The sequence below is a fragment of the Oryx dammah genome, unplaced genomic scaffold (genome assembly GCF_014754425.2).
Source record: "Oryx dammah isolate SB20612 unplaced genomic scaffold, SCBI_Odam_1.1 HiC_scaffold_24, whole genome shotgun sequence".
Classification (NCBI taxonomy): domain Eukaryota; kingdom Metazoa; phylum Chordata; class Mammalia; order Artiodactyla; family Bovidae; genus Oryx; species Oryx dammah.
Genome location: NW_024070208.1, coordinates 23381506 through 23407322, shown reverse-complemented (window position 1 = coordinate 23407322; position 25817 = coordinate 23381506). Strand labels below are relative to the sequence as shown.

Below are 25817 nucleotides of genomic sequence, written 5' to 3'. Positions count from 1 at the left end.
TCTTTGGAACAAGCCTATGACAGCTTTACTACCTATAAACTGGCCCATTAGTTAGAGCTTGTTTGAAGCCATTGCTTTGTATTTGCCCATTGGTATAATTGTTGTACTTGACCTTAAGGAATAAGACACTGAAATTCATGTGCTTTCCTATTTATAAGCCCAACGTAACACAGAATACTCTCTACTCATATTAAGTCTGAGAAGTGGGATTTTAATAACAAATACACACGTGCACACAAACACACATACACGCATACGCTTTATATAATCTTGCTGCTGCTGCTGCTGTTGCTAAGTCACTTCAGTCCAACTCTGTGCAACCCCATAGACGGCAGCCCACCAGGGTCCACCATCCTTGGGATTCTCCAGGCAAGAACACTGGAGTGGGTTACCAAATAAAAACTTGCCATAATTTCATCTTATGTAATGGTCATCTAAGCTGTCTTGGCATTTTCTGGATGAAGTTCAGCCCCATTCATTCCAGGCCATGTTCATCCCTGTGATGACTGACAAACGTTCTGGTACAGCAAATGCCTGGTATGTTCCATGTCTTGTTGAAGACCAGTGGTCTTGAAATTACAAGACCTGGCTTTGATTCCCAACTCTACCGTCTCTAGTTGTCTGACCTTAATCAAGTCAAACAGCTTTTATTAATATTTTGCTTCCCAATGAACAAAAAAAATTACTCTCTGGCTGCATTCTTATGAAAGAGTTCCATAAAAACAAGAAGCACAATACAAATATGATTGTTATTTCTTCTCTTATCATAAATATGTTAGATTTCATATTCACAGATTAAACAATCTTTTTTCTTTCCACAAAGGATTGCTTCCCTAACCATTTCAAAAGTTCAATTGTTTCTTTCTACTCTCTCTTATCTTCACCTATAAATTCACTAGCTCTAGGAACCATTGTGTCTATAACTCTCTTGCTGCATATTAATTCTAGGACATGTTATGACACTGTTTTTGCATGTATTAAAAATGTATCCAACTCACACTGGTGCTAAGTACAGCACTCTATATTGGGGATGCAAAGATAATAGGATAAATCCCTTCTATCAAAGAGCATATGGAGTAATGGGAAATAGAGCTCTCTATATAAGTGATGGCAACAAAGAATGATGTAGAACAACAAAGAATGTGCCTTATGGGAACAAGGAGGGGAGAACAACAACTCTGCTTTGTCTTAGGCTGGGAACTGCTTTTACTTGTTAGCCTTTTAATATTATATAAACACATGCAAGTACACTTTTGCCGGTTCTTTACTTACCCATAACTGGCACTGAAGGAGAAGGCAATGGCACCCCACTCCAGTACTCTTGCCTGGAGAATCCCAGGGACGGGGGAGCCTGGTGGGCTGCTGTCTATGGGGTCGCACAGAGTCGGACACGACTGAAGGGACTTAGCATCAGCAACTGGCACTGATAGTGATAACAACTGAAATTCATCGAGTACTTGCTGTGTGGCAGGCAGTCTCCCCAACACATTTTACACGTTCTTTCATTCACTTCTTTACCTCACTAACCCCTCAGGCTTCTGTACCAGTGTAGGCGTTTTACTTGATAAAGTTCTTTTTGAATTCGATTGCTGTGAAGCATGGGTCATTTTCTTAAGAGAAAGAAGAAATTACTAAACACTTATTCAAAGGACCACACACATTTATACATTTCTGGTACCAAAAGGTCAATAAGAAAAAAAAAATGGTGCAAAATAAAACTATTTCATGGGATGGAAACCTTTCCAAAAGTTTCCAAAATAAAAACATTTAATGATATGAATGAAGAATACTCAAAGATTCACTCTAACCAAAGTATTTACATAGTGCTTTAGAATAATTTTTGGACCTCGTGGTATCCTAAGGTGAACTTACCATACTTACCATGTGACTTAGATATGTTTTCATTATTCTTATTTTTTAAAGTTCCTATTAAATTAGCCTATTTATCTGTTTTGGAGTTTAAAAAAAAAAGAAACACATTGAAATGTAAGAAAGCTTTCCATCCGTGTTAGACTATCAATGGCAGACTCCACATTCAGTGCCATTGGTTAGTCTGAGGGCATGTGGGCAGTCTGAAGATGTCCCAGAATATCTTCTGGGTCATTTTTGAATATGCCAAACTTCTTAAAGATGATGGACACTCAGTACCTTCAATCAGGCACTGTATTTTTCTTTCCCTTCTTTGTTCTATTATAGCAAAGAGTTTTAGGAGATATTTTTTCTATCCTGTTTTTAGCAGTCTCTCTTTTTCAATCTGCTCAATATAGTTGAGAAAAAGACATCTTTCAAATGTAGTTACAACTGTTTTATTTCTGAGAACAGAAGTCATTTTTTGCCTGAGTTACAGCACAGTCAAACCTAAAAATAAAATTGCTGTTAAATGAATCAAAGTACTCCTTTCAACTTAGTCACATAGGCTAATAAAGAGTACATTCATTTTATTCGACTTCATCTTTCAAAACAAAGAATATTGAGACCAATCTGAAAATATAAAGGTAGTACACGTTCCTTGTCAAGAATTCAGAGATTTAAAGAAATGAAAGTCACTTGTGGTCCTACCATGTGAAAGTAACCAGTGCTTGCATCTCAGAGGATGACCCTGCAGTCACTCTTTTCTGTGTCTCTGTTTACTTAGTAAGGGTTTCCCAGGTGGCACAGTGATAAAGAATCTGCCTGCCAATGCAGGAGATGGGAGACGCAAGAGACGTGGGTTTGATCCCTGGGTCAGGAAGATCCCCTAGAGTAGGAAATAGCAGCCCACTCCAGTATTCTTGCATGAAAAATCCCATGGACAGAGGAGCCTGGCGGTCTACAGTCCAAGGGGTTGCAAAGAGTTGGACACGACTGAGCCCAGCTCACACATTTTCTTAGTAGAGAGTTCAACTGTTTCTCCAGTATCACCCTTGCTTTGTCTCTTGGTGTATACAGTAGTGTGTATCTGTTAATCACAAACTTAATGTATGGCTTCCCCGAGCTTTCCCCATTGGTAACCGTAAGTTTTATTCCACAATAAAACTTTCCTCCTCCTCTGACTGCTTTGGGTCTCAGCCAAATATAAGTAATGTTGGCTGACTCCCTTGCTATAGCAAAGCTCTGAATAAATCGCCTTTGCTTGTTTCATCCCATAGGGTGGTCTTTGTTTCCACAGTATCTTGCTCTGAGTAATACCAAAGTGCTTCCAATGGACTTTAGTCCTGAAAGCTTCATGGATCCACCTACCAGCCACCTCATCACCACTTCACTGGCCCCATGGTCTGTCCTGTCCTCCTAGCCCAGTTTACTTGAACCATGTTAGCATCCTGGCCATCAGTGGTTAAGAATCTGCCTGCAATGCTGTAGGAGACACGGGTCAATCCCTGGGTCAGAAAGATCCCCTGGAGAAGGAAATGGCAACACCCTGTAGTATTCTTACCTGAGAAATTCCATGGACAGAGGAGTCTGGTAGGCCACAGTCCTTGGGGTCGCAGAGTTGGATCCCACTTAGGGACTAAACCACCACCACCATTCCTTGTATATACCTGGCCCGGGGTCCCTGTCGCTTGTTCATACCTTTGCCTGGAATTCTCTTCTCTGAGTTACTCACATGGGGTATATTTCATTATCACTTTATAATCTCAGCTCAAATGTGACTCCATCAAAGAGACTTTCCTGTTTAATACAGACCTGCCATGGCATACACATGCTCCAGCCCTCTCTACACCCTCACCACACTCCATCTTCTCCATATCATTTGTCACCTCCTGACATACTATGTATTTTCTTGAATATTTGTGTATTTTCTTCTTCTTCACTCCCAACTAGAATGAAAACTCCATGAGACCAGGGATTTTTATTTACTTCCATTATCTCCTCTGCTCAGTTCAGTGTCTGGCAAGTTGAAGTCACCCCATCAATGTTTGATAAATGAATAATTAGTTGTGAAAACTTATATCTACAGCGTTTTTGATGGTGCCATTTTTTAAACTTGTACATCAGAGCCCCAGGAGAAAACAAAAGGCACATTCAAAATTAGCAATTTAAAAATACTTGAATAACAAGACTATTTGCGAGAATTGGGAAACCACCAGGGCTTCTCAGCTGGCACTGGTGGTAAAGAATCTCTGCCAGGGCAGGAGATGCAAGAGACGTGGGTTCGATCCCTGGGTCAGGAAGATCCCCTGGAGAAGGAAATGGCAGCCCACTCCAGTATTCTGCCTAGAGAATCCCATGGACAGCAGAGCCTGGTGGGCTATAGTCCATGGGGTCCCAAAGAGTTGGATGTGACTGAGTAAGTGAGCACAACATAGGTAGAGTTAAGTGCCTCAAGGCTGGTAAGAGCAGGTGCCATCACCACCTCTAGCCTGGGGGAAAAGAGAAGGAGGAGTTAGCTGAGTCAGTGTGAGCTGCGGCAGCCAGTGGGCACAATGACCTTTATTCGTTGGGGTGCTGCCAGCTCTGGGACCTTGAGGGGAGGCGGAGGGAAGTTCCTGTCTGTGCCGCCCTTTAGCTGGCCCAGCCAGAAGCCAGAGAACAAGGGAAACCTTTGATATGGTTCACATTAGTCAGCCCTTGGGGTACAGGGCAGGGTGGAGAGGGGTGGAACGTGGACCTTAATGACCAGTGTCCATTATTCCAGAGTCTTTTATAATCATCCAAAGCAGTGTGGCTTACTGTTTTCAAAGTAACCAGGAGCATTTTCTATGTATATGTGGGACTTCCAGTGAAACAGACTCCCAGGCAAATATCAAAGCATCTGTTTAAGGGTTTATCATGCCTAGCTATTGACCTAAATGTTTTATTGAACGTTTTATTAAAGAATCTGCCTACAGTGCAGGAGACACCAGTTCAGTCCCTGAGCCAGGAAGATCCCCTGGAGGAGGAAATGGCAACCGACTCCAGTATTCTTGTCTGGGAAATCCCCTGGACAGAGGAACCTGGCAACTATAGTCCATGGGGTCACAAAGAATTGGACCTGACTGAGCACAGGACGGATAGACAGTTTTACATTGAACCATAATTTTCAACAACTTCATTATGCCATTTTTACTATTTACTGTACCTCTCCTCTACTTTAAAAAATGAATCATTGAGACTTACAGTATTGTATAAATATAATGTTGTATACTCAATATTATGGTTATTCCTCTAGGAGAGGAAGGAAATGACAGATGTGTTCCTTACAGTCAATACCTAGATTTATCACTTCTACAGAGACTGCTATTTAGGAAGCAACAACAAAATCATCAGGATGCCAAACAATGCATAATTATACTTTTAATCATTAATCATTTAGAAGGGACACATGAGGTTAAAAAAATAATAGAATGGACATGACAAGATCTGAATTTTAATCTGAACTTGATCAGTAAGAGTTCTTGACAAGTAATTTCAACTCTGTGGGTCCAAGTTCCCTCATCAAAGTGAGAGGTGAGACAAGAGTACTTCTACCATCTCTTCTACATCTAAAAGACAAACTGCTCCATTGGAAGATGGTCATCTTTACCAAGAGAATGAGGTTGGATTTAAAAGAAGTGTGTCAGCAGCACTGAATTGAGAAAAAAGCAATTACTGGAGTTGAAAGCAATGGTGTGTTCTCTTTCTGGGTTAAGAATTCATTGGTCTGAATTCATTGGGTTAAGAATGCATATAATACATGCATTATAGCTGTCTCTTCTCCCCTCTCTTCCCTCCTTCCCCTCACGCTGTGCTCTTCTAAAAGAGTATGTGGGGAGGGGGAAGGGTGGGGATGCCTATATACAATGGAATATTCAGTTCAGTTCAGTCGCTCAGTCGTGTCCAACTCTTTGCAACCCCATGAATCGCAGCACGCCAGGCCTCCCTGTCCATCACCAACTCCCGGAGTTCACCCAGACTCACCTCCATCCAGTTGGTGATGCCATCCAGCCACCTCATCCTCTGTCGTCCCCTTCTCCTCCTGCCCACAATCCCTCCCAGCATCAGAGTCTTTTCCAATGAGTCAACTCTTCGCATGAGGTGGCCAAAGTACTGGAGTTTCAGCCTCAGCATCATTCCTTCCAAAGAAATCCCAGGGCTGATCTCCTTCAGAATGGACTGGTTGGATCTCCCTGCAGTCCAAGGGACTCTCAAGGGTCTTCTCCAACACCACAGTTCAAAAGCATCAATTCTTTGGCGCTCAGCTTTCTTTATAGTCCAACTCTCACATCCATACGTGACTACTGGAAAAACCATAGCCTTGACTAGACGGACCTTTGTTGGCAAAGTCATGTCTCTGCTTTTTAATATGCCATCTAGGTTGGTCATAACTTTCCTTCCAAGGAGTAAGCGTCTTTTAATTTCATGGCTGCAGTCACCATCTGCAGTGATTTTGGAGCACAAAAAAATAAAGTCTGACTCTGTTTCCACCATTTCCCCATCTATTTCCCATGAAGTGATGGGACCAAATGCCATGATCTTTGTTTTCTGAATGTTGAGCTTTAAGGAGACTTTTTCACTCTCCTCTTTCACTTTCATCAAGAAGCTTTTTAGTTCACTTTCTGCCATAAAGGTGGTGTCATCTGCATATCTGAGGCTATATTACTCAGCCATAAAAAGGAATGAAATTGGGTCATTTTCAGAGACATGGAGACTGTCATACAGAGTAAGAAGGAGACAAGCAAACATTGTATATTAACGAATACATGTGGAATCTAGAAAATGGTAAAGATGATCTTATTTGCAAAGCAGAAATAGAGACAGAAATGTAGATATGGCAGGGCATGCAGGGAGGGCAGGGCGGGAAAGGTCAGTGATGAATTGGGAGGTTTGGATTGACATATATACACTACTGTGTATAAAATAGGTAACTAATGAGAACTGACTGTATAGCACAGTGCTCTGTGTTGTTACCAAAATGGGAAGGAAATCAAAAAAAAATGAGATGTATGTATACATATAGCTGATTTGCTTTACTGTACAGCCGAAGTTGGCAGAGCAGCACAGAGTAACTGTACTCCAATTAAAAAAAAAAAATTAAATAACCATAAGGATACAAATATCCCCTCACTCTTGAACATTCTTCCCACCTCCCCCGTCCCACCCATCTAGGTCATCACAGAGCACCAGGCTAACAATTATGCAAATAATGATAATGATGATAAAGAGGAGGAAGAGAGGAGGGTAACAATGAACCAAAATAATAATGATATTAAGAAGAATAATAAAACTGAGATGTATAACAAATAAGTAAATAAAATTGAGATCGTACATGAAGAAAAATTTTTAAATAAAAGAATATGCAAGGGGAAAGATCATTCACAAGAGCGGTTTTTTTTTTTTTTTTTTTTTTTTTTTTTTTTACAAGAGCGGTTTTGATTTGCACAAGATCATTTCACATATAAGAAACTCAGACAAAAAACAATTGTATTTTCTCCTTAGAATCAACTGTGTTCATCCCCCAGTCTGAATATTCCATTGAAGAGGACATTGGCGAACTGTTCATTCCCATCAGGAGAAGTGGAGACGTGAGCCAGGAGTTGATGGTGATCTGTTATACGCGGCAAGGTAGCTTGATTTGCAAATGAAATAAAATGTCCCTGCAAAGATATAAATAAGCCTCTTAACATGTCGGAGCTATAACATTAAGCCATGAGGGTTATACTTTTTTAGTACAATTTTCAAAAAGAAAAAAAAATGCATGCAGACATCCTCCTTCACTGTCGCACCTTTGAGGGTCTGGAAGGACTCTGCTGCTTATTGAAAACATTTCTGATTTACTTGGTTTACTTACTCTAATACTCCAGGCCTTTGGGATTGCAGGAAATTGAAGTTCCCCTCCCCTACTCAAGCCTGCTCAAGTAGAAGGAGATTACTGTTAAAAACAACAACCAAAAAAAGGGGCAAGGGAATGCATACCCAAGGAAAAAAACTAATTTTAAACTAGTTTGAGACTCATTGCAACCAAATTTAAAAACGCTTGTCTTGCTCATTGAGTCAGCGTGCTCTGAAAGGTGATTTTATGTAACACAAAATTTAGATCAAAACATAATATCATTAATATTCTAAACACCTTTCTAGGAAACAGGTAAATTTTTTCTAAGCATATGAAAGAAAAGGTCATAGATGCAGTTAACACCTTAGCAGACTTTCATTAAGATTTTCATTAATGTATATGAGTTGAAAGTCAATAAAGTATGGTGGTCAAAATGCAAATTTCAGGATCAACCTTGAGCTCTCGGTCCCAGAGCAAGTGGTGTGACTTCTGTAAACTTCAGTTACCAAACGTGTAAAGCCCAGTAGACTGGTTAAGAAGATTAAGGGGGCAATGCATGGAAATAGCTTGGCACTTTGCCTGTACACCGTAAGCATTTGAAGAGTAGGAGCTATTATATTATATTATTGTGTTGCTTTAAAAAGACCACTGGCAGGAAGTAGAAGAGAAAACACTTGAAATGTAATATTTGTCATATGTTGGAGACCATTATGAAGATGACTCATGATGCTAGAACAGTATGTAGGCACTATTGCGATTTCCAGGAGTATTCATAGATACGATGGACCATGAAAATGCTACAGATGAAAATAATCATTTCTGGAAATACTCTCGTAGTATGTTTTATAAGCCCCTTTTGGATCCTCCCTGCCTCCAGGAACGGCAAGAGGAACCGTGCCAACATCTGTGCTCTCCTATTCTGATTACATATCCCGGCCTGAGGACCATACCAGTGTTATCCGCTTTGACAAAGATGAGCGGGAGAAGATGTGTAGGGTCGTTATAATTGATGACTCCTTGTTTGAAGAGGAGGAAACATTCCACGTTCTCCTGAGCATGCCAATGGGTGGGAGAATTGGATCCGAGTTCCCAGAGGCTCAGGTTACAATCAGACCCGACAAAGACGACGGTAAGTACTAATTTACCTAAAAATTATTCCTCTTACCAGGCAGACCAGCCCTCTAAACCTTCTAGAGGCAAAGCCCTCTAAACAGAAAGAATGAGAGTGTGAAAGAATTTTCATGCACACATTTGTCTTATGCTTGACTTTATAGTGTGATTAGGTTTCTAGGCTGGCTGCATCAGTCCACTGTGTTTCTCGCTTTAGTGCTTTGGAAGGGTAAAGTCTCGCCTATGTGTGTTTTCTCCTGTGTATAGTTTCTTTGACAATGCCATGTCCCGTTAAGTGATTAAATTCAAAAATTTCATGGCAGTTTTAATAAATGACTTGTTATTTTATTTGTTTTGCTTCTATTTAAAAGCTTATTTTTTTGTAACCTGAATCTCTGTGTTTAAAGTTGTTTAACCAAGAAACTAGCAGACAATTCTATTAAATGAAGAACTAGGAAGGTGATAAGTATATGGGAAATTAAGTCCAACAGACTTCCAAAAAGGAGGAGAGTTTATCCTGACTCTTCTTCATGAGGGAAACCTAATTACCATAAAATAATCCTTCCAGGCTTCCCTGGTGGCTCAGATGATAAAGAATCCACCTGCAATGCAGGAAACCCGGATTCGATCCTTGGGATGGGAAGACCCCCTGGAGAAGGGAATGACAACCCACTCCAGTATTCTTGCCTGGAGAATCCCATGGATGCAGGAACCTGGCAGTTTACAGTCAATGGGGTCACAAAGAGTTAACATGACTGAGTGCCTAACACACACACACACACAGATTTGTTCACTAGAGAGAGTATATTAAGTCAGTGCTAGCAATATTTCACTAATCTTTGCTGTCAATCTTTCAAAGTTAATTAAGGAACATTTCAGCTGATTCCATTTTCTGCTTTTGTGTGCCAACCCAGGGGTTGGGGTTTTAGCTATAGTGGCTGAGGTTTTAGCTAGAGTGGCTGGCTTCCTCAGCCACCCTGGAGAAATTATCACGCTGGTAGATATAAACCACAGACAGGTAAACGGTAGAACAATGCACCCTGTGGTAGATGTAAGTCAAGTCGGTGCCATTCAAAAGCTTACTGACATTAGAAAAGCTTTCTCAACAGCAGGAGTACCATACAGAAGAAAATATTCCTAGTGCTAGAAAAATACATCATGGTATGGTGTGTGGGTGAAATATGGTTTATTCGTTTGAACTGAACTGACAGGCCTGGTCACCATCTTTTTCATTCTTGAATACTATTATTTGCATTTGGGTAAACCCCAGTTAAGTAAGGGCTTCCCTGGCAGCTCAGCTGGTAAAGAATCCGCCTGCAGTGCAGGAGACCTGGGTTCGATCCCTGGGTCGGGAAGATCCCCTGGAGAAGGGAAAGGCTACCCACTCCAGTATTCTGGCCTGGAGAATTCCATGGACTGTATAGTCCATGGGGTTGCAAAGAGTTGGACACGACTGAGCAACTTTCACCTTCACCTCACCAGTTAAGTAATGCCAGGTCAATATGTAAGGAATGGCCAAACTCAGTTAAACTAACAGCTTGATGAAGTGACATTCTGCCAAGAATGACATTCTTCATCGTAGCCAAAAGGCCGAGAAATGATGACAAAGTTACATTCTGTATTTAGTATGCTTGAGTTAGAACAATATTAAAAATCAAGAAATGGAAAAATGAGTTTCTAACTGCTCAGAATATTAATGCATTGAAGCTATTAACAGACTGTTTAATATAGTTGATAATGCTAAGGATTCAGTGAAAGCTAATGGATGCTTAATGAGTTTCTAGTCTGTGGGAGGCATTGCAAGAATGCGCTGAATAGTAAAGATTATACCAGTTTTTCCGCATGGGAAGAATACTAGTTTAATGATGTAGATATTACACTCTTTGAAAACAAAAATAAGATAAAGGAAAACATATATGAAATGTCTTGCCTTTTAAAAAAATATTTAATCTCACATACCACACACACAGTGAATATTTATTGTGTACTTATTAAGTGTAATGTGTGGGGACTATAGAGACATTTAACACGGAGGCCAAGATCTCACAAAGCTTAAAATCTGTTTGGGGAAAAAAAAAAAAACCTAAGTATATATAAAGTTAAAGGAGAATAATTTATAAATGATCATTTGGAACAGTAAAATGGACACAAAAGATGGCAGTGCAGTTCAGTTCAGTCGCTCAGTCGTGTCCGACTCTTCACGACCCCATGGACTGCAGCATGCCAGGCTTCCTTGTTCTTCACCATCTCCCAGAGCTTGCTCAAACTCATGTCGGTGATGCCATCCAACCATCTCATCCTCTGTCATCCCCTTCTCCTCATGCCTTCAATCGTTCACAGCACCGGGGTCTTTTCTAATGAGTCAGCTCTTTGCATCAGGTGGCCAAAGTACTGGAGAAGGGAATGGCAAGAAAACTGAGCAAAAGTACAAAATGAAGTACGTTATTGGAGTTCTCAGATAATAAATACACCTTTAGACCTTTAAAACAAACTGGTTTTAAATGTTGCCTCTTTTCAAAATGACTAAAAACTAAAATGGTGTGGTCTACTTCCCTCATTTTGTACCTCCTCTGGGTTAAATATAAACCATATTATGATAAAGGGTCACTTCATATCATTTTTTCAAATTGTAATAGTTTCAGGAGAGGAGTTGTGCAATTACAGGATCAATTTATTTTTGACAAACGCATGAGTGGGAGAGGGCGGGAAGAAAAAGAGTGTTTGTGAATGCGAGTGAGTGAGTCATTCCCTAAATATGATGAGGAGGGTCCAGAGAAGGGAGACTTTCCAAGTTTGATCACGGGAGGACCCACAGGGTGCCCAACCCCAGTCCTCTCTTAATTCTGGACCTGGCTGGACACAGAGCCTAGAAGGCCAGCTGTTTATTGGGAACAGCTCCACGTGGGGCTGGGGGTATAGGGACATGCACTGAAATAAAGGCAAGTGAGCAAGGGTCTGAGGCTGCTGGGATGGGTTCAGTGGCTCAGAGGTTAAAGCGTCTGCCCGCAATGCGGGAGACCTGGGTTCGATCCCTGGGTTGGGAAGACCCCCTGGAGAAGGAAATGACAACCCACTCCAGTATTCTTGCCTGGAGAACCCCATGGATGGAGGAGCTTGGTGGGCTACAGTCCACCGGTCGAAAAGAGTCGGACACGATTGAGCGACTTCACTTTCACTTTCACTTTCACCTTTGACTCAACCTGGTATGGTCATCGGCTCTAAAGGACTTTGCCACAATGCTGTTGTGAACTAGTTTTTTTGAAACTGTTGATACAGTGTACTGCTCGCAGCAGGAAAGGCATTCAGAGCTTTGTTCCTTTGCACACACACGAACTTGGCAAGCAGCCACTTGAATCTCTTCTGCCAGTCGCATGAAAACATTCACCACTATTACCAGAAAAGGCAAAAGTTCCAGGGTTCTCTAGAGAACAGCTCACCATTTTATATAATTTGCATTGAAGAATGACCTTATGGCTCCCAAGAAAGTGAGCACAGGGAACCGTGCCAGTGCATGGGAACAGTTCACCCAGAAGTAAGCTCTCAAACTCATGGAGTGTAAGCTAACAGCTATGTTGTCTTCTAGAGTGATTCTAAGATATTAAGCAATAGTATTGAATAGGATCGTACTGTTCACGGTATTAAGTCAACTCATATCTTTGTGTTTCAGGTCTCCATAGACAGCATATATGTCGTATAATAATAACTGTAACAAGGAAACTGGAGTAGGTTGCCATTTCCAACCCAGGGATCAAACCTATGTCTCCTGCACTGACATTACAGGAGCCACCTGGGAAGCCCAATAACTACACCACTGAGCCACCTGAGATTCTTTACCACTGAGCCACCTGGGAAGCCCAATATCTATAGTATATAGTCATTAATAGGGGCTTCCAGGTGGCGCTAGTGGTAAAGAACCCACCTGCCAATGCAGGAGACATAAGAGATGCAGGTTCAATCCCTGGGTCAGGAAGGTCCCCTGGAGGAGAGCATGGTGACCCACTCCAGAATTCTTGTCTGGAGACTCCGCATGGACAGAGGAGCCTGGGCTACAGTCCATGGGGGAGCAGAGAGTCAGACATGACTGAAGCAACTTAGCATGCATGCATAGTCATATATAACTATTGTATATGATAACAGTAGCTTAGCTGTGCTAAGCCTTTTACTTAAATGATTTCATTTAATACAGAGACACACAGACTATGAGCATGGCTCTGTTATACACAGTTTTATTATCTTTGAGCAGCTAGGTAACCTGCTCAAGGTCAAATAGCTAAGAAGAATTTACCAGGCTGACAACACAGAGTCCATGGCACCAATTGGTATATTGCCCACATCATAGTGTACTGGGAGCATGTATATTTAACAGATATTATATAGCATATATTTTACACTGTAATATTCAAAAATAGCTTGAGGCATCCTAGTAGAGATGAAACAAGCTGTATACTTTTCTATGCATGTAGCACTTGATGATCCTAGAATACTTCAGATGTTAGCAGTTACAGATATTTGGCTAACTTGTGCATGAATTATTCTGGTTCACCTTTATCAATTAAAATTCCTCCAGGATCATTAGGAGAGCATATGAGTGGAGTCTGGCAGTTCAATTGCACAAAATAAAGCATTGCTTTTCCACATCATTTAGCAAAGTGCCTAGTGGAAGGTTTTCCCATCTGAAGGACTGGATTTGAACTGTCTTGTCAAACCCTTATGGATAAATGGCATCTTGTGTTTGTTTTGTCTTTTGCCTGGTAATACTATCTGCCTCACTCCCATCTTTTCCACACGGGAGAATGCTGGCTATGTAATACCATCTTGTAGATGTTGAAGGATAAATATTGCTGATTTATTATCACTAAATCCCTGAAAGCAAGTCACTAAAAATATTAGAAACCTCAAGATCTCAGTCACAGGTGAATTCCTGTGCTAAAAATCACCTAAATGTGAGAAGCAACTTCTCAGATCCTAGACTTCAGATTTTAATAAGCCCAGTTTCAATAAGCTTGAAATTATTATTAAAAGAGATATTACAATTAAAAAAACAACAAACTTCATTAGAGATCAAACCATTAGAAAAGATCTCTTAGTAAATGTTAGTGTCAGCATCAGAAACTCCAAATGATTCTCCAGCAACAGAGGTTTAATGTATCCTTTTGTCTAAACCATAAAACACAAAGAAAATGCCAGTAAGCTGAAGCTACAGCTTAGCTGAAAACAGGGCTTTTAAACCTTGACCTGCATGCTCCGTGATGTAAACAGAGGTCAGAATCTATGAAATACTACAGTGAAATCACAGAGGTCTGAGTGTTTATTTAGTAAGTTCAGACAGGGCACATATGTGTACCTGTGGTCTGTTGAATATATGCTTCATAACATCGATTACTAATTAAACAACAGCATCTTCTTTAGTTGCTTTAGAATGGAAAGTGAAGAAAGCGTTTTGGAAGTTATGTAGTATTTTCTGAGATGTTTGATTGAGCAACTGGTCACTGTAGAAATGTGACACTTGTTAGTTTGGTTTTCTACGACTCTTGTCACCAAATGAAGGTAGATGTCAGATTAGAAGTCCTGAAGGGTCACCGTGTTCTCTGGATATCTTCCTTGCTCTGCACGGGTAGATGTTACCTTTCACCAGAGGCTCATGAATTTCATGATTTCCCTAAGAAGCAGGTCTTCATTCTGCCTTACTGAAGCAGACGTTTGCATCTCTTCTTCTCTCCCTTTATTCCTAGTTTATCAGTCATATGCATACCTTTTTTTGTCATTGGCTTTTTAAATCTTCCTTTAAATGAAGTCCAGAAACTTGCTACTGACCTCGAGAGATACAAAATTACCCAATAAAGAATACAGGTAATATCATTTGATAAAACCAGTGAGCTACATCGTGCTATAAAGAATCACAATAATAATGTATGTTAGTATTATAAAGTGTAGCTAAAACTAAAAGAACCTCTTTTCTTTGGGCCCGTTGTAGCAATTTGAAGCACTTAAAATTATGGTTAAAACTTTCCCCTTCATACTTCTAGAGAGATAAAGCATCGCTTCATCCTCTTCCTAAGAAACAGGTCTTCATTCTGACGTAGTGAGACGAAATATTATATATTCAGACATTTGCTTATTTGAAATGTTTTCTGAGCATCTCTAATGCCCCAGATGCTGTGCTAGGGTGAAAGAGAAAAAGGATTTCTCCTCCCCTCACTCACTCTCTCTCTCTCTTTCTATATATATATATATATATATATATATATATATATATATATATGTATATATACATCAACACCACATAACACTTAGTAGTACCTTTCCTGAGTAGCATGCACCCCTGAAGGCACCAAGGACACCGTGATGAACAAGATAGGTCCAATCTATAGAGGATTTCTGCAAGAAAATAGGCAAAGTGATACAAGATAGCCACTGATAAAACCAGGCTCCACCTGCAATGAAGTGAAGTGAAGTCGCTCAGTCGTGTCCAACTCTTTGCAACCCCGTTGACTGTAGCCTACCAGGCTCCTCCCTCCATGGGATTCTCCAGGCAAGAATACTGGAGTGGGTTGCCATTTCCTTCTCCAAGGGATCTTCCTGACCCAGGGATCGAACCCGGGTCTTCCACACTGCTGGCAGACACTTTAACCTCTGAGCCACCAGGGAAGCCACATGCAATGGGTGCTTTCAAAACAGCATCGAGTACTGCCTGGGGTTCTGGAAAAGACACCCCAAGAATAGGGGAGACTGAGTGATGGGAGTCGGCAGCCCAGAAATTGATGTGCATTGTCACACGTCCCATCGGGCTGTGACAGGCTCACCACCGTGAAGACCACTGCAGCGTCCGGATGAGCCAAATCACAGAACAGGTCAGCACTCATGTATTAAACACAGTCCTGGGGAAAGAAATCAAATGACTGGTGGAGCTTTACTAGTCGGTACTTAAAAGTCAGAAGAGTCAGGTTATTGACACTGTGAGAGAAAAAGAGCTTTCTCTCTACACTTCCTAGGGCTGAAATGTATCTCAGCTTCCATTTCCCTGAGGGTGTTTCACAAACAACCTGCTTTACAGTCTCAGGAAGGATGCCACAAAGCTGGAACTCCGCGGTCAAAATGCCAACAAGAACCCCGTTCTTCTTTTGTTGTCATTGTTTGAGAATCACGCTTATGCAGAAGGGTGATTTTTCAGGATTGCACCCACCGCCAGGGAAAGCTTTAAAAAGCTTCGCATTCTCAGCGCTGCAAGATGATCCTCTAAGTACAGAAGAAAATTGTAGACTATAGATGCCACTTTTATACTTTGTGGATCTGCGGTGTGTGGTCCCTAGCTTGGTAAACTGGTCAAATACTATCTACACTGCACAGTGGGCTTCCCTAGTGGCTCAGTGGTCAAGAATCCACCTGCCAATGCAAGGAGCCACAGGAGATGCGTGTTTGATCCCTGGGTCGGGAAGATCCCCTGGAGAAGGAAATGACCACCCACTCCAGTATTCTTGCCTAGAGAATCCCATGGACAAAGGAGCCTTGTGGGCTACAGTCCATTGGGTCACAAGAGTCGGACATGACTGAAGTGACTTATTGTGCAAGCAAGCACTCTGCACAAGAGGGATGAAAGATGTACTGAGAGTTGTACCCACTTTCCAAGGGGTCATTATCCTCCCAATGCATCTAGCTTGCTTGCCTTAACTGACATTGGTCCAGAATATATAAAGTTGTTTAAAATGTCAGCACATCTTAAACACAGCTCTATGTACCAGACTTACTTCAATATACCAAGAGGACAAATAAACTATTATCAGGAGAGGTTTGATTAATTCTCTGAGGACAATTTCATTACCATGTTCAAAACATGATATCCCTCGACATTTCTGTGAAGAGGGAAACTCCATTAAACTCTTGTGTTATCATTGTGGGGGACCCGATAATTGAGTTACGTGAGGAGTCTGTTTCTTATTTTTCTTTTGAAACAAGGAAAGTACTATAGGCATATGAGTCACCATGGCCCTAGCGCCTTAGCTTCTGAAAGAAATCAATGCAAATCAAGGGGAAAAATAGAGAACAGTAGTCCTCGCTCTAACCTGGTTTCCCTCCTGTATTTTTTTTTAATTACTTTATTTACTATTTATTTATTTGGCTGCACCAAGTCTTAGTCACGGCACGCGGGTTCTTTAGTTGCTGGCGTGTGTGATCTAGTTCCCTGACCAGGGATTGAAACTGGGACCCTGCATGGGGAATGTGGAGTCTCAGCCACTGGACCACCAGGGAAGTCCCTCCTCCTGAATTTTTAATCTTGGTGATGAGTCCTACTGTGACTAGACTTTCTTCTTCCACTCTCCACCCCAAATCCTTGACTCTGTTTCCTTTATACCTGCAAATGTGACACGTTTGCCATCTTTTACACCCATCAGAACTGCTACCACCTTGTGCTAGCCAGCTTCACGTGTGTGCATGCGTGCCAGGTTGCTTTAGTCATCCAACTCTTTGTGACCCCATGGACTGTAGCCTGTCAAGCTCCTCTGTCCGTGGAATTCTCCAGGCAAGAATACTAGAGTGGGTCCCCATGCCCTCTTCCAGTGGATCTTCCTGACTCAGGGATCAAACCTGAGGCTCTTGCCTTGCAGGCGGATTCTTTACTGCTGAGCCACTGGGGAAGCACCCAGCCAGCTTCATTATCTGGCCTAAATTCCTGAGATTGCTAACTAGTCTCTCTGCTTCCAGTTTGCCCACCTGCCGTGGGCATCCATCCTCCAGACCCTGTACGTGCATATTTCATCACATCCTTCCCCTTCTTGAAACTGAACCCACTTGTCATGGGATAACTTCTAGGGTAAGCTTCCAGCCCCTTGGCATAGCACACGTGACCTGCCATTGCCTTCTTTTTTATTTGCATTTATTTGACTGCCCTGGGTCTTAGTTGTGGCATGTGGGATCTAGTTCCCTGACTAGGGATTGAACCTGGGTCCCCGGCACTGGGAGCTCAGAATTTTCGCCACTGGAAGTCCCTGTCTGATGCCTTCTGTTTTCCCTTTTCCTCCATCTCCTCACCCCAAGTAGCATACCAGCCATGCCAAATGCTTCCTAAGCCCCCAGACACTTGAAGCTGTTCCTTTTACCCCAAGAAGTTATATGGCTTTATTTTTTTAATCTCACTTTTTAAAAATATCAGACAGCTCTTCTCTATAAATTAAGACAAAGCACAAGTTGAAAGGGTGAAATACAATGTTATCTTGGGACCCAGATGTATTACTGAGTAAATTTTATCTGAATATGAGAAATCATTTGAAAATCATAATGTCTATATTTTTATCTTCTGGGTTTATGGTTTCTCCTTAGTGTGCAAACCATTTATAAGAAAGAATGATTTTCTGACTCCTATTTTTCCTTGAGAGGAAGCAACTGTTTTCCTTGCAATAAAGAATGGGGATAGTCAGCATAGACAGGTTACGTTGATGTTAAATGAGAGAAATAGCTGCCAACTAGTATCATTATTGACAAGAAAAGCACCGATCTGAGAAGGCCAGGAAGGGGACGTGCAGAGACCCGAAAGCTTAGTGACCTGACTTTGCACAGCTGGGCTGGATTTTCTCCATATTGCAGACCAGAAACCTAAGAACCAAAGAGGTTGACTTCCCCAGGGGCAGGCATTTCTGAAATGACTGAAAGGGGACTTCACTCATGGCTTGTAGGAGAGCTTCCTTTGTTTTTTTTTTTCCTCATCACACTACAAGAGGATGGAAGAGTCCTGGACCACTTTTGAGGTTCTACCCTAAGAAGCAATAGAGCAGAATCACCCACTGCTACTGAGTAATACAGGGAAAAACAGGGAAGGAGCCCATCTTACAAAAAGGGAGCCCATTGTCTCAGCTGGAAATGGAATGGCTTTAGCTATTTATTCTAAAGTCCCTTTCTTTGCTGCCTGCAGGCGTGTTTCAAGTGTCAATTATTGAACAGTCTGTGGTCAAGGTTATTTACTTTTCCAGTGTCAACCACATGCCTTTATTCCTGAGACCTCACACAGACTGTTTGACACCATGTTGGCTATACTCTTTCTCCGTTCAGCTGTTGGGATTCCCACACAAATCATCCTGATGTCAAAGTCTCTATGGATTCTGAAATCTTACGAAATTCTCTTTAGTCAGCAGGAATAAAAATGTACATGCCTTGGGGAGCAGCAACAATTTTAAAGGAATGGAGAAATTAAGCATAAAATGACACCTTATTTTTCTTTCCTTTCTATAAAGGTTTGATCTTGTTTTTATTTTTAATAAAGACATTTTTCTTCATAACAATTGAGAATATTGATCTATAACATATTCTAATTTTTCTCTTCCATGGAATATTCCAGCTCTGTCTTTACAGACTCTCATTAAGCTTCTTTTTAAAAAAATTTCTTACAGTGCAAACTTTTCCATTATTTAATCATTTTCAGAGACAGCACTACATCCTGAAAAGAAACACAGCTTCTGCAGTCTTAGAGACTTAGGCTTGAATCCTGCATCTGCCACATCCATGCTATGTAACCTTAAGATAATTATTTAATCTAAGTCTACATTTCATTTGGTTTGTAAACAGCAGATAAAAACAATGACCTTAGAAGCCTATTAACCTATAGGCTGTTGGGAGCACCATAGGTTAAAATAACAAGATTCTAGAGATTCTGATGTGACCTAAAGAGGCAGACACTCGGCAAAAGTAGCGATTACGTCATAATATTACTCTTACACTACCTGTAACATTTATTGGTGTGTTTTCACAAGACGAGATTTAGAAACATAGTGATTACTTTGTGTGTGTGTTTTTTTTATATATAATTTATTTCTGGCTCTGCTGGGTCTTCCTTGCTTTCTCTAGTTGCAGCAAGCTGGGCCTACCTTTAGTTGCGGTGGCTCTTCTCGTTTCAGTGGCTTTTCTTGCTGTGGAGCACAGGCTCTAGGGCCTGCAGACTTCAAAAGCTGCAGCACATGGACTCACTCATTGTTAGCCCACAGGCTTAGTTGCCCCGAGGTATGCGGGATCTTCCCAGACCAGGGATCGAACCAGTGTCCCCTGAATTGAAAGGCAGATTCTTAGCCACTGGACCCCCAGGGAAGCCCTAAATGTGATGATTTGCATTGGTAACACTGGGAAGCAGTCTGCACACTTTTTTTTTTTTTTTTAATCTCATGTGTCAGGCTCTGTGCTTCTCATTGGAGTTTACAGATGATTACAGATGAACAATACTTGATTTCTGTCTTTGCGGGTGTCTCTGCCTAATGAGGGAGAGGAGTGAGTGAGTGAATGGAGTGTGAAGAGTGCGACGTGAGAAGTGTGAGCTGGCTGGACTTGCTTGACTGTCAACTGGGAGGAGGTTATATGTGAAACTGGAAAGACACCAACTCTGTAGGGCTTTGCAAACTCTTAGATAGTGATTTTTTGAAAAGCACAATAACTACTCAGTTCCCTGGAAAGCACACTCCTCCACAGCACTGCAAAATACTGCAGCAAGGTGGTAAAGAGGCAGAATCTGTTAAGAGTTAAAAATGTTTCAGATCTTAACAAGAGAGAAGAAACTCTCTGCTTTGTCATAAATACTTTTCTTAAATCTAATATTTTAAGAAATATTAGATTTAATATTTTGAGGCTGTGTTTCATGGAGGTATGGTATACAGATTAATTCGTGCTTAGTATTAATATTTTTACTATGAAATTATTGCATGAGAACCAAATAGAAGTATATCAACTAAATGGCAGTGGTCTTAGCTCCCTCGTCAAACCCATCTGTCTCCCTTGAGGTCACTTGCGTACCATGTGTGGCTTTTCTGCATAGACAGTCACATGCACACATTTCTTTTGACTTTGACTAGAATTAATTGTTGTTAAAGGAAAGAAGCAACGAGTACATATTTCCTAGAATATGGGAGACAGTCTGTCTTCCTTCCCACTTACTGGCTATTGATCTTGAATTCCTGGACTTCAGCTTCTGTATCTGTATCTATATAGTAGAGATGATAACAAACCTACCTCAAAGGGTTATTAGTGCTTAAAACAATTCAGGCACACTAAAAATACTCATGGACATGAGTTTGAGTGAACTCCGGGAGTTGGTGATGGACAGGGAGGCCTGGCGTGCTGCAATTCATGCAGTCGCAAAGAGTCGGACATGACTGAGCGACTGAACTGAACTGAACTGAAAAATACTCAATTAATGTTTGCTATTTTACTTGTCCTTCCCTTGCTGATTCAGATGGTAAAAGAATCTACTTGCAATGTGGGAGACCCAGGTTTGATCCCTGGGTTAGGAAGATCCCCTGGAGAAGGGGGATAGCAACCCACTCCAGTATTCTTGCCTCGAGAATTCAATGGACAGAGGAGCCTGGCGGGCTGCAGTCCATGGGATCACAAAGAGTCAGACACGACTGAACGACTGTGTTATGAATATTATTTTATGTTATACTTACTTCACGTAACAGTGTATCATGAAAAACTTTATGATGGTACCCGTAAACTCGACTAATTCTTTTCAATGGCTACACAATATTTCACAGTGTGGCTGTAATATGTTTTAAAAATTCTCTCCTGATGAGAATTTAAGTTGTTTTCAGATCTTTCTTCTGTTACACACGTGAGATAGTAAATATCTTCTTCACATATGCAAAATATCTTTTATTTCTCTAGTGTTTATCATTATAATAGTGGTTAGGGAATTGTACATTGAATCTGAGTTGAGAAATCAATTAGTAAGTTATGATCAGCTTTCCTTCCTGTCCCTTGTTTATATGAAACAAATATTAAAAGTCTTAAAAATACTCTTCTAGATGTGGGTTCTCAACAGTGTTTGTTGAATAAATAATATTCAGGAATCCTTTTTCAGAGGTTACTGGATGGTAGAAAACTCTAATGCCCTTGACATTTAAATTTTATTTTAAACTTATAGCAACCCTGAAAATGACAAAATCAGAGTTTGGGGTAAAACCAGATTGACATCTCTGATAACATTGTCTTTTCTGGAGAAAAGTTCCCCACATATTCTCAGCTGAAATCTTGGAAAGACTCAGTCCTTAAGTTATAAGCATTTTTAGACATGTCCTGTCTTTTCTTTCGTCTTTCTGAGGCAATTATAGTTGGTAAGGGAAAGAAATGTCAAAACATGCCTTTAAACTGATATATACTAAACCTATATTTGAACTTTATTTTTCCAACAGGAATTTTGAAAATGCTTGTTAAAGACTAAATATGAAGTCGTTCTTAAGAATGTTTATGTATTTTTTGAAGGAAAAGCACTGAAAGACCCAGTCAAAATTATTTAACATTAGTTTTTTAAAACATGTTATTTATAGAAGGAAGTTAACCTGATTTTGTTTTTCTTCCTATTTACAAAAGTAATACATGCTACTTGGGAAAAAAAAAAAAGTAAACTGTAGCAAATTAGTGTGTGGAAGAAATGCATAGCAAAGGAGGTAAAATTTCCTCTTAATCCCATCTCTAGGAAATAATGAGTCCGCAGTTTGATATATATTCTATATATATTCTACACCACCTTGCTTTTTCCTAATTGGCTTCATATACCCTTCTTGCATGCTTTTATTTTACCTATTTGCCTCCAGTTTTGTTTACAGCAATGTTTATAAGTCTTTTTGTTCTTTAATCCTGTCTATTGGTTTTAAATAAGAAATTACCTTATCTAATTAAGTAATACATTTGTGCTTTTTATTTGGCATCTATATGGATTTTTCCTTTACAGCTTCTTCTTTTGTCAAGAAAGTTTTCTGTATCCTTTGTGACTGTTATTTTCTGCAGGTTTCTGTCCTATTGGTGGCAAATCATAATTTTAATGAAGATAAAATTTACTATCTGCCTAACAAAGTTTACTGTCTTGAAAAAGACAAGGACATGGACAGGTTTAGAGGCCCACTAAACTCCTCCATTTGTAACTTCCTCTCTGTTGTTTCAAGTTTCAGTTTCAGCGTTGAGTTGAAAATATCATTTATGATGATCATTTATGCTTGCAATAACTAGTTGGATTTACCAGCATATTTTATCAGTTGCTCAGCCAAGTCTCTTTCATTCAGTTCTTCTCTTTGATTTTTTTCTGTACTTTTAGCAATTTCCCAATGTGTATCTATAGGTGAGTAAAACCTTTGTCTTTGATCACTGAAAATATCTATATTTTGCCCTTGAATTCTATTTTCATTTGGTATCTTTAATTCCAGTATTGGTTCACAGCCTTAAAATACCAGCAGAAGCATTCACTTTTGGCTCCACTCACCACTATGAAGTCTTGTTCTGTTACATTTTTAGTTCACAGAAATGCTTACCTTCTTTTGAGCACAGCTGTCCCATTCCTTATCAAGTATAATAATGATAAGTGAACATCTTCAAAGCTACCAAAAAGAAATGTCATGCTGTCTTTCATTTTTAATCTCTCATTATTGCTGATGAAGCCAAGTAGAGGGTATAAAATCACAAAACTGTCTTTAACCAGACATCAATGTCTTACTAGCTTTTATATATACATATATACCTTTAAAAAAGGAAAGGAAAAAAATCAACTTCCTAGCTTGGTGTTTCAGTTTATGAATGAACTTAATACAATCAGTCTCCTTCTGGGGGATTTTGTGCTTGTTTTCAGTTGTGCTCTAGTATAAATGAAGTACAACATGTATCTGTGTATGTATCTTGTTACATTAATGTTAACATTTCTGTATGATAAACTCCCATTTATTGAATTGTGGGGTGAACGTTATGTCCATTAAAATCTTGTGGCCACCTTTTGTATTATGACCTCTCTCTTGCCTTAAAGTTAGTTAGCTTAAGTGCACACAGGGCTTCCCAGGTGTCTTCGTGGTAAAGAATCCACCTGTCAATGCAAGAGACGAAGACGTGGGGTTGATCCCTGGGTCGGGAAGATCCCCTGGAGGAGGGCATGGCAACCCACTCTAGTATTCTTGCCTAAAGGATTCCATGGATGGAGGAGCTTGGCGGGCTACAGTCCATGGGGTCGCAAAGAGTCGAACAGGACTAAATCAACTGAGCATACACACAAGGACACACACATTTTCTTGGTATGGATCGTAATCCACTATTTCCCTGATGTGTGGTTTTAGGCAGATCTCTTAATTTCCCTAATCCTTAGTTTCCTTGTCTGTGAAAACAGGACTCACATACCTCATAGGGTGGCTGTAAGGATGAAGTAAGATAGTGTTGTATCTAACCACGAATTACTGTTTTCTAAAACACTGACATAAGCAAAAACAACCTGCAGATTGCTGAGACCTGTAGAGGTTTTCGAAAACACTGGTGTGATGCATGGATGGAACGGGGGGATATATGTAAATCTCTGTACCTTCTGCACAATTTTGCTGTGAACTGAAAACTACTCCAAAAAATATAGTCCACTGGAAAATGAGAAAGAAAAAGAGACAGTGCTGGTGCCTAGGGGTCATCCACCGGAAATTCTGATTCGATAAATGGGAGGTGAGACCGAGCCTCGGTATCTTTAAATCTCCTTGGATAAATCTGATGCACATCTAACCTGGAAAAGCCTACAGGCTAAGTATTTTAAAAGTGAAAGTAAAAAAATCTCTTGGAGTTCATGGTGGTGGCTATCCCTCGCCCCTGTGGGCTTGCTCCAGATTCAAATGGCTGCCCTCCACAGTCATTTTAGTGCAAAGACAACTTCTTCATTCTCCTGAGGCTTTATAACCCCCACTGCCTGCTGCTAAGGACTGTGGTCTTCTAACTCACCCACCACAAAGACACACAGTCAGTTCCCTACATACGAACAATTCCATTCTGACAGCACACTGGTGAGTCCAGTTTGTTCCTAAGTCCAACAAAGTTAACCTTGGTAAGCAGTGATGGCTCAGATGGTAAAGAAGTCACCTGCAATGCAGGAAACATGGGTTCAACCCCTGGGTTAGGAAGATCCTCTGGAGAAGGAAATGGCAACCCTGAAAATTTTTCTGGCTTGGAAAATTCTGTGGACAGAGGAGCCTGGTGGGCTACAGTCCATGGTGTCCCAAAGAGTCAGACATGACTGAGCAAATAACACTTTTCACCCAACTAACACAATTTGCCATATAGTACTATTGCTATAATAAGTTAATAATATATACAAAACACAAACAAAAAATTGAAAAAAACATTTTTATTTATTTATTTTCCCACTTTTGCTTTCTCCCACAGAGTCCAAAAACTGTTCTATACATCTGTGTCTCTTTTGCTATTTCGCATATAGGGTTGTCATTACCATCTTTCTAAATTCCATATAGATGTGTTAGTATACTGTATTGGTGCTTTTCTTTCTGGCTTACTTCACCCTGTATAATGGACTCCAGTTTCATCCACCTCATTAGAACTGATTCAAATGTATTCTTTTTAATGGCTGAGTAATACTCTATTGTGTATATGTACCACAGCTTTCTTATCCATTCATCTGCTGATGGGCATCTAGGTTGCTTCCGTATCCTGGCTATTATAAACAGTGCTGCAATGAACATTGGGGTACACTTGTCTCTTTCAATTCTGGTTTCCTCAGTGTGTATGCCCAGCAGTGGGATTGCTGGGTCATATGGCAGTTCTATTTCCAGAACAAAACATTTTTAATCTTATAGTACAGTAACATCAGCTACATTACTGCTGCCTTTACACCTGCTTCAGGACATTCTGGGTTCAAAATGAAGATATTGTATTACTGTACTCTATACAATGCAAAGAAATAGAGGAAAAGAACAGAATGGGAAAGACTAGAGATCTCTTCAAGAAAATTAGAGATACCAAGGGAACATTTCATGCAAAGATGGGCTCGATAAAGGACAGAAATGGTCTGGACCTAACAGAAGCAGAAGATATTAAGAAGAGGTGGCAAGAATACACGGAAGAACTGTACAAAAAAGATCTTCACAACTCAAAGAATCATGATGGTGTGATCACTCACCTAGAGCCAGACATCCTGGAATGTGAAGTCAAGTGGGCCTTGGAAAGCATCGCTATGAACAAAGCTAGTGGAGGTGATGGAATTCCAGTTGAGCTGTTTTAA

General features: G+C 40.5%; 1 protein-coding gene across 1 annotated transcript in view; it reads left to right on the top strand.

The window, feature by feature from the left end:
- Nucleotides 1-25817, top strand: part of FREM2 (FRAS1 related extracellular matrix 2) — a 168143-nt gene that overhangs the window by 87581 nt on the left and 54745 nt on the right. The window contains exons 7-8 of the mRNA XM_040266717.1: nt 7375-7500; nt 8586-8837. Coding sequence (XP_040122651.1) covers nt 7375-7500; nt 8586-8837 — 378 coding nt within the window. The remainder of the gene's footprint in view (nt 1-7374; nt 7501-8585; nt 8838-25817) is intronic.